This window comes from Salvelinus alpinus, chromosome 4 (assembly GCF_045679555.1).
Source record: "Salvelinus alpinus chromosome 4, SLU_Salpinus.1, whole genome shotgun sequence".
Taxonomy (NCBI): domain Eukaryota; kingdom Metazoa; phylum Chordata; class Actinopteri; order Salmoniformes; family Salmonidae; genus Salvelinus; species Salvelinus alpinus.
This window is the reverse complement of record NC_092089.1, coordinates 80,860,891-80,870,859: the sequence shown is the minus strand read 5'-3', so window position 1 is coordinate 80,870,859 and position 9,969 is coordinate 80,860,891. Positions and strand designations below refer to the sequence as shown.

At 43.5% G+C, this 9,969-nt stretch overlaps 1 protein-coding gene across 2 annotated transcripts in view; it reads left to right on the top strand.

Annotated features, from left to right (window-relative positions):
* Nucleotides 1–7,013: 7,013 nt before the first annotated feature.
* Nucleotides 7,014–9,969, top strand: part of LOC139574523 (ATP-binding cassette sub-family C member 5) — a 53,514-nt gene continuing 50,558 nt past the window's right edge. For both annotated transcript variants that reach the window (XM_071399190.1, XM_071399189.1), the window contains exons 1-2: nucleotides 7,014–7,271; nucleotides 9,004–9,207. In XM_071399190.1, coding sequence (XP_071255291.1) covers nucleotides 9,014–9,207 — 194 coding nt within the window. In that variant the 5' untranslated portion in view covers nucleotides 7,014–7,271; nucleotides 9,004–9,013. The remainder of the gene's footprint in view (nucleotides 7,272–9,003; nucleotides 9,208–9,969) is intronic.

Here is a 9,969-nt window from a genome sequence, read left to right as displayed (position 1 = left end):
ATTTAATTAACTATAGAAGCTGTTCAGGGTCCTGTTGGTTCCAGACTTGGTGCATCGTTACCGCTTGCCGTGTGGTAGCAGAGAGAACGGCCTATGACTTGGGTGGCTTGAGTCTTTGACAATTTTTAGGGCCTTCCTCTGACACCGCCTGGTGTGTTGGTCCTGGATGGCAGGGAGCTCGGCCCCAGTGATGTACTGGGCCGTACGCTGTACCCTCTGTGCGCCTGACGGTAGGATGCCAAGCATTTGCCATACCAAGCGGTGATGCAGCATGATCAGTCAAGATGCTCTCAATGATGCAGCTGTAGAACTTTTTGAGGATCTGAGGGCCCATGACAAATCTTTTCAGCCTCCTGAGGGGGAAGAGATGTTGTCGTGCCCTCTTCACGACTGTGTTACTGTGTGTGTGGACCATGATAGATCCTTAGTGATGTGGACACGAGGAACTTCTCTCGACCCGCTCCACTACCGCCCCGTTGATGTGAATGCGGGCATGCTCGGCCCTCCGTTTCCTGTAGTCCATGATCAGCTCCTTTGTCTTGCTGATGTTGATGGAGAGGTTGTCTTCCTGGCACCACATTACCAAATTGACCTGTCTCATTGTCATCAGTGATCAATCAGGCCTACCACCATCATGTCGTCAGCAAACTTAATGGTGTTGGATCCGTGCACGGCCACGCAGTCATTGGTGAACGGGGGGAGTGGAGGAGGGAACAAAGCACGCACCCTTGAGGGGCCCCCGTGTTGAGGTTCAACATGGCGGATGTGCTGTTACCTATCCTCATCACCTGGAGGCGGCCCGTCAAAAGTCCAGGATCCAGTTGCAGAAGGAGGTGTTCAGTACCTGGGTCCTTAGCTTAGTGATGAGCTTGGAGTGCACTATGGAGTTGAACACTGAACTGTAGTCAGTTAAAGGCATTTTCACATAGGTGTTCCTCTTGTCCAGATGGGAGAGGGCAATAGAGAGAGCGTGATCTGTGGATCCATTGGGGAGGTATGGGATTTGGAGTGGGTCCAGGGTGTCTGGGATTATGGTGTTGATGTGAGCCATGACCAGCCTTTCAAAGCATTTCATGGCTACAGATGAGTGCTAAGTGGCGATAGTCATTTAGACAGGTTACCTTGGCGTTCTGGGGCACAGGGACTATTTACAGTCAATGCATTGAAATAAGTTTAAAGGGATAGATCACCCAAATTACAAAATTGACGCATTGGGTTACTTACCCTGTTATCGGTCTATAGACAAGGTACTGTATGACAGCAGTCCATGCTTTGTTTTATATTTTTCCCTGGTACTGATTCCACATGCTAACATTTTAGCATTTGTAGCACAAATCCCATTCAAGTTGTCCAAATCATCCGAAAGTCACTTAGATGTTTTGAATGTGGTGTGTAAAAGCATGCTAATATTGTTCCCATGACTTGAGTAAAAAACAACCACAGTAGTTAAAAAAACAACACATACTGTATCACAGGTATCATGCTGATTTTACTATGGTCGTCATTACCAAAACGATTGAGTCGGACATCGATCACTCTTCATTATAAGACTACCCCTATGAAAACTGGTAAATACATTTAAGTGTTCTTCGTGTAATTCCTATTTATTCTGCATCGGCCCAGTCCGTTTCAAATGGGTTTTCATCCTTTGCTGTAGAGTCTGAGAGATAAGCTAAGACAAAATCAACAGTGACAGCCATAGGCCCGGGAGCTCCCACTGAACACATGACTGACCCCTTATTGTCTCCTGTGGCATCAGAGAGCACACTGCTGTCTCTGGAACAGCTCTGAACTGGTTCTCCTACCTCTCCAATTGGATGCAATACATCACTATTGGAGAGTCCAGAATGGAGGAGTCTGCATTCACATGCGGTGTCCCACAGGGGTCAGTGCTGGGGCCTATCCTGTTTTGAATTGACATGCTCCTTCTCGGCCAAATCCTCCAATTATAACATCAACTTCCACTGCTACGCTAACGATACCCAGGTTTACATTAACACCAAACCGGACACCATCTCTGCCCTAGCAAATCTCAGCAGCTGCCTAGAGGACATGGATGAAAGAGAACTTTCTCCATTTGAACAGTAGCAAGATTGGGGCTATGCTTATTGGGACACCCAAACTGGTCACCAATGCAGGAAACTGCCCTACAGTCAGTGGCCAGGCTCCCGGTCATCTCTAACGTTGGAGTCAAGTTTGATCCTTCTCTGTCCCTTCTCTGTCCCTCAATGCTCCAACTAATCCAACTAGCAGTGCTGCCAGAGTCCTGACCAGGACCAAGACGTCAAACCACATGACCCCGATCCTGGCCAAAATCCACTGGCTACCGGTTAACTACAGGATCGGCTTCAAAATCCTCAAAATGCTTGTATTTAAAACCATGAATGGATTAAAACTCACTTCTGTTTTTCATAGTCCTAGTCCCAATCTAATACGTATTTGCACCAAACCCACTATTGCTATTTTATCTGCCTTGATTCTAAATATTTGTTGTTTTTATTGTATGTAATATTAAAAAGAAATCCTCAGTAGGCATTTGAGAAGTGTAATCAAAGTGCTGTATAGATTAGATGTATTGTTATTAGGGCTGATTGATAGTCAAGTTGTAAGCCATGCTCCCCAAAGATGGCCCAGGGATTTCAGCGCCTCTTGGTAAAGAAGAAGAATCCCAATTGCAAGCCAATAGGATTGTAACTTATCCAGCCGTAACATTTACATTCATTGTTATTTGGGTCGTCAAATTTACATTTGTTATTATTCAGGTCATGTAAGGGCCCAATTATGAGTTGGGTTGCCAGGCTTGGATCTCTGACTTTATGAATTTCTAGCATAGAGATAATCAGCTTAGAGTTGCTGATTGGAAGTCGACACCATTCTGAAGGCCACCACTGAGCATGCTGTCAAATTGCTGGTGTAGCTCGCCTGCTCTGTCTTGCAGGAGAATTAAATGATTTCTTCCTCGTGTGAAGTGTACCAGAGCAGCATGAGGCCTTCATTTGCTCCAGCCTGACACTGCTCCTGAGCTGTGGACGGACAAAGCTAGTCTTAAAGGGATACACTCCAAATCCAGTTGGTGCTTTATATTTCCCATTAATTTGCCTGAAGTCTGCAGATCTCTTCCAATGCATAGAGCATTACTCACTCTAAAGATAAGCATGGCCTTAATTTGACTTTAGACCACTTCTGATTTATTGAAACATCTGCCAAACTATTGAGTGAACCATCACTTTAACTATTCTATCTTTGACCCAGCGCTCCCTCAATCAAAAAAAGTTTCTTTCACAGTTTCTTCACCATAGCAACAAAGTTCTGTATGTGCTGTGGAACTTTTTCTCCAAACTCAGCCATCGGTTGCCACAGATCAGGAATCACCCAGGAAATGGATAGAGGAGACTGGATCCAGTTCATTGATCTCAGGCATTCAGCAAATTTCCCAGTTCAGTAAAGTGAGACGACTCCAATGATTTTCTGGGACGGTTTATGTATTGATTTCTCCTGGCTGCCGGTGGTACAGAGAAACCAGTCTATGAGATGGCATCACTGTATTAAGATGATGGCGTTGGGCTGAATACAAATTATCAAAGAAATGTAGAGCGAGACTCTGGGTCCTGTTCCAATACTATGACAATCCTTCCTTCAGCCCTTTCTCACTTCCTTAATGGTACCTATCCAATGATCGGTCATGACTGGATTGGAGATAGAAAGTTAACCTACGTAGTAAACCCTTGATTTTCACCCATCCAACAGTGTTCAAGGTCAACTGTCGCTTAGAACCAACTTGTCTGGTTTAAAATGGCCTCTGTGGCATCGATATGAGTCAAACATATATAGTGTCTTAATAGGATAATTTTGGTCAAAAAGTCAGTCTCGTTCCAAACTGAGTTTTGCAAGTGAGTTTGTCACGACTTACAGGAGGGTTGGGTGTGGCGATCTTGCCCAGTGCCCACTAACATGAGAGAAGCTGCTGTGCTGATTGCGCTCTATCAGTTTTGTGCACTGTATTCAACCATAGCAGCCAGAATCTCCAGACAGTGGTACAGACCTGCCCATGACACAGGGCCTCACGACTTGTTTACATAAGATAACAAGTCGTCAATGTAATGTTGAAATGACCCTTGGCCATAAGCCCTTTATGGTGTGGCCACTTGCTAGTGTGTTTTATAGTGTCTGCCACTTTTTGGGGTAAAATTAGAATTGAGACGATCAGAGCGGACTTGTATCCCAACTGCAACCTGTCAAAATTCCAAAATCTTGTCCCCCGCGACCTGTTTTGTAACATGATTCCATATGAAACACTGCCGGACAGATGCACTCTGGTAATAGTTGTAAAAAAAACAAATAGCATTGAAGCACACACACAGCCACTCACCAGTGACCTGATAAGCTGATTGCTAGCGTCTTTGACAAACACAGAGTTGGAACTTAGCTAGCTAGCAAGTGATTTTGGGCAGTGATAACAGCTTACAGATTAAGTTGTATTTTTATATTTAACCTTTATTTAACTAGGCAAGTCCATTAATTAAGTACAAATCCTTATTTACAATGACAACCTACCAAAAGGCAAAAGGCCTCCTGCAGGGATATGGGCTGGGATTAAAAAGATTATACAAAAATATATACACTACCGTTCAAAAGTTTGGAGTCACTTAGAAAAAATGTTGTTCATGAAAATAACAGCAAATTGATCAGAAATACACTGTAGACATTGTTAATGTTGTAAATGACTATTGTAGCTGGAAGTGGCTGATTAAAAAAAAATAATAATAATAATTTATGGAATATCCTCATTGGGCCTCTGTACGCCTATTTCAGCAACCATCACTCCTGTGTTCCAATGGCACATTGTGTTAGCTAATCATTTTAAAAGGCTAACTGATCATTAGAAAACCCTTTTGCAATTATGTTAGCACAGCTGAAAACTGTTGTGCTGATTAAAGAAGGAATAAAACTGGCCTTCTTTAGACGAGTTGAGTATCTGGGAGCATCAGCATTTGTGGGTTCGATTACAGGCTCAAAATGGACAGAAACAAAGACCTTTCTTCTGAAACTCGTCATTCTATTCTTGTTCTGAGAAATGAAGGCTATTCCATATGAAAAATACTATTTTAAGGAAAAATACTATTTTAAGGAATTGACTATTTTGAGGAAGTGGCTATGTTGTTGCTATGGAAACTCAGGAAGGACAAACTACAGTACCTACAAGGGTATGATATGCAAACATAACCAGAGATCTGTAATGACGAGATGCTCATGTCTCTCCCCTAACAACGGGAGTCGTTGTCCCAAAGGCGGGAAGGCAGACTACAAGCTTAGGTCCAAAATAAGCCCATAGAAACGTATTGGGCTTATTTTGGACAGATTTTGTCAAGAGAGAAACCTCTTGCTTCACCTTTTTTTCCTCTCTGACATAACACACCCACATCAAACCACACCCCCATGACCCTTGTTTGGCTGCTTGCATTTCTTAATGAGCAATCTTCAAAATGAGGCCAAATCAGGAAGTGCAGTCTCCCTTTAACTTCAGTGTTTGCACTGCATGGGCTGGGTTGGACAAAGAAACAACTGCGCTGCCTCTCAAAACCCATAGAGGACACTGTAAAGAGTTATGGTTTCTTAAAAATGTTCATACTGTAACAACACAGTTTCTCTTGTCCTCAAGTGGCTTTTACAAGCGTGTTAGTTCGGAGTGGATCACATCACTGGACAAGGTTAAGCAGCACTTACAATGCAGAAGAGTTTGAAGTGCCAACAGGGGTCACTGACTAATTCAGAGGTGAGATGATTCGTCCATTGGCCACCCTGGGGATCTCTACAAGAAGCAGCAATGTCATCAAGTATTTTTCTATTAGATAACAGTGGATTCTGAATAGAAAGGGATGTTGGCCATAATGACTTGATCAGACTAAATCTTTGTATCTGAGGTGTTAATAATAAATTAGTGCAGTATTTATGGGTATTTCAACTTTGTCAACCTCTCAAGTTGAGTCTTCAAAGCTTGATTATTTATTGTTATTCATACATCTACCGGGAAACATGATCTTTTTCATCACATCTTGCCAGGGGCCGACTGACTATTCAGTTGCAAAAAATATAACTTTGTCTCCCCCACCCACTCCCCCGTCAGCTGGGTAAACACAGCCTGGTGCAGACATCCCTACTAAGATCTACAGCCTGGCCATTACACCAACTGTAAGAATACTAATGACTACCCTCGCACCAGTTCCTATACACACAAACACAGGGTGGCTGGTAGCCTAGTGGTTAGATCCTAGTAACTGAATGGTCGCTAGTTCGAATCCCCGAGCTGACAAGGTGAAAAATCTGTCCTAATTGCTCCATGGTCACCGTTAATAATTGCAGACCCCAGCTGTGATTCCACTCTCCGAGGGTGTTTCGGGAGAGTTGGAATATGTAAAAAAGCACCATCCAATTTACACATGCAAATTAATACACACTTGTACATGTGTGAAATAGGACAAACAAAAGCACCCACCAAATTATTATTTTTCAAAGTTACTTTCAATAGTTTATTGAAATACATTGTGCAAAATAGATTGATTTTGACACCTACGTCGGACAACAAGAAATTACATAGGTCTCTCAACCCCGTGTTTTTCATAAGGAATCAGTGCATCTTATCAACAACAGAGCACAATATTCCTTATTTTATTTAGGGAGCTTGCATCCATTCATGATGCATTGCAGGCATGCTTAAAGCCACCATGTTATCTAGATGAATATTCTGTCAATGTTCTTCCTTTTGGAAATCACATGCACCCAACCCAACTAAGCGTCAAAGAGCACACAACTCAGCTCCATGGCCTTGGCTGGACTGCTGTTTACCTTCTCTCCATAGCCAAATATAGACAGAGAAACGTAAGCTGTTCGCGCGCCCTGCTGGAGATCACCACGTGGCTTTCTTGTAGTCACCATTCACGTTGCTACGGCGACGATGCAAGCAAGGCTACGGTTGGTTGAGCAGCGATGACGTCATGTGGATATCGGGAATTCCGTATGCACGGAGTGGAAGAAAAGAGGTCCGGAAAAAGTGGTAACACAACTAGCAAGAAACATTCTGTGGGAGATGGCTAATTATTTTAAAGTTGATGTTATAGAAGTGTTGCCTATGTATTTTATTAAGAGAAAAGTAGATGCAACCTTCGAAAGTGGTATAAAACCCAATGACCATACCTCAACCAATATTCATAAACATCAGATTTGAGAGCTGCACCGCTGGGGGACAACTGAGGGCAGACTGCAGACTTGCACATGTAAGTTTCTTACACAGAATAATGTAGATGTTGACAACTTTTTACAATGTTTCACTGGAGATGATGATTGTGAAGGATTTTGGTGATTGTGGTTGTTACAAATGATATACCATTTTCTAATTACATCAGTGCATAATTTTTCCCAGACAAAATTGATTTTGTACTGAATGACCTCTCATTTATTTGGACTTGACATTGCCAGCAAACAGGGCAGTTCGAATGTAGGGTTAACAAAAATGTTTTTTGCTTATGCTCCGGTCACATCCTTTTAACGTGGGTCAATTAAAAGTACAGTCTACAATGGAACTTGGGTTAATATTAACCTGCTTTGGCATCATTATATATATTTGTTTTGTTGTCCTTTTATCGTTCGCTAAGTTCATGTTTTTAGTGGACTATTGAGTATATGCACTTACCCATCCTACAGGACTTATTTGACATAAGGAAATTGTATAACGATATTAACTTGATCAACATGTTTGGGCAGTCCAGGGGCTGTTTGCTTGACGGTGCCTGTTTAGGAATTATTTAGGCATGGTCTCTGCTATAGCAGCTGGTTCTGCAAAGTTATCAGCCTTTGTGACAAACTTCACATGATGAAGGGGCCACGTGATAAAGGTTGGAAGGGGGGGGGGAATATCACTTTCAAGTGAAAGTGAAACGTCTCACTTCTCTGCAGTTCTCATGCTACAGACACTACACTGACTCTTACAGTGCTACTTTTCAGCGCATATACCGATAAGATCTGTCTGACGTACACAGAACTGTAACTGACTCTTGCAACATGCTACTTTACTGTGTGTGTGTGTCTGACCCATTGGGTGTAGTAGACCTATGGCCGCTTTTCCTTGCTAAACTTTATTGGTAGCATGTCTGTGTCAATAAATACATTCTTAAATAAACCTTTCGTCTTAGTCCACATTGCTGTCCTTTCCCTGGCCAAGGTCGATCTGCAACATAGTACTCTGAGTGACCTTATCGTGGAGCTTTGCCATAGAAGGATCACTGACGCTGTGCGAACACACAAGCGGCTCAAATATCCTCCCTCCTCTCAATGTTTCCCAAGCCCTTGAAGCCGCCAGCGGGCGTCTTTAAATAGATAAGCACTTCATATTTGTGGCTGTGGGGGGCACAACCTGAGTGTAACTGGTGTGAAATGGCTAACTAGATAGCGTTAAAGTCGGTGACGTCACTCGGCCTGAGACCTTGAAGTAGTTGTTTCCCTTGCCCTGCAAGGGCCGCAGCTTTTGTAGAGCCATAGGTACCGATGATTCATGGGAGGCTGTTGTTGATGTGTTCAGAAGGTCTCTGGTTCAAGGCTAGTTTAGAACATGGAGAGGGCCAGAAGGAATATTGTTACATAAGCAAGGTGCTTTTCAGTCATACCAGGTCTCCACAGGTGAGTCAGCAAAACAAATATACTTCTCTAATAGGGCTCAGAAAAGAGGTGATTAGGCAATAGATGGATAGAAAGGGTTCCCACCAAGATTTGATTTAATTTAGAGTTAACTGAAATTCATGAATTGAAAATGGCCCATTATTTGCTATGAGGACTTTTCAACTCAAGTGCTTGAAATCACTGCACTCAAACTTGCTGTTAGGTTATTCAGATTGTTTAAGTGTCTCTCCAAAAACCCTAATTCAACTCCAACCCAGGTTTCTCACAGAAAGGGCCAGTTCGAACACTTTTACATGTCAACTAACTTTTGTGTTTGCATTTTCCCCTCTACAGAAGGTCAGCCATGTTCCCCGATGCTCTGGAGGCAGTTGGCAGGGTGGAGGGCTTGCCCCTGACCTCCCCCGCAACCCCAACCTTACCCGACCCCGATGAAGAGGAAGGCCAGAGGGAGGTTGTGCCGTGGACCAGTCCCAGGCGGAGGGCTGGCCGCTATCGTCACAGCCTGCAGATACTGAAGCCCTTCAGGATAACGCACAAGTAAGCACACTCTTTTTAGGCCTAGGGATCCTAAACTTTTTGGGCCCACGACCCCATTTTGATATCTGAAAATTCTTGCGACCTCCACCATGTGAAAAAATTGTAATTAACAGACAATGTTTATTTTTTTTATTTGGTGCTATGACAGTCAATTGAAAAACATTCTAGCATTATTTCTAACTGTCTTCTCAACTCACCATCACATAAAATATTTTAAATTTTCGTTACTTTTTTACCCCTTTTTCTCCCCCAATTTCGTAATATCCAATTGGTAGTTAGTCTTGTCCCATCGCTGCAACTCCCATACGGACTTGGGAGAGGCGAAGGTCGAGAGCCATGTGTCCTCCGAAACATGACCCTGCCAAGCCGCATTGCTTCTTGACACACCGCTCGCTTAACCCGGAAGACAGCCAAGCCCGGCCCACCACTAGGAGTCGCCAGAGCGCGATGGGACAAGGACTTCCCGGCCGGCCAAACCCTCCCTAACCCGGACGAGTTCCTAGTTGTTTTGAACGCAACCTTAATACTCAGAGGGAGACGGCAGGCTATTCCCTTTGAGTCAGTAACCAAAACTCCTCTGTAGTGACCCATGAATGCATTCGGTTAAATTTCACTCACCGGAATCGCAACTGAGCCAGAATTACAGTCAAACGGATTGGGAAGTAGGTACCAAAGTGCTCTTCCAAGCATTGGAGGTGAGCAGTCGTCCCTTGTGTGGGACACTTATTGATGCTGTTTTTTGTTAGGAAACATGCACAGCCG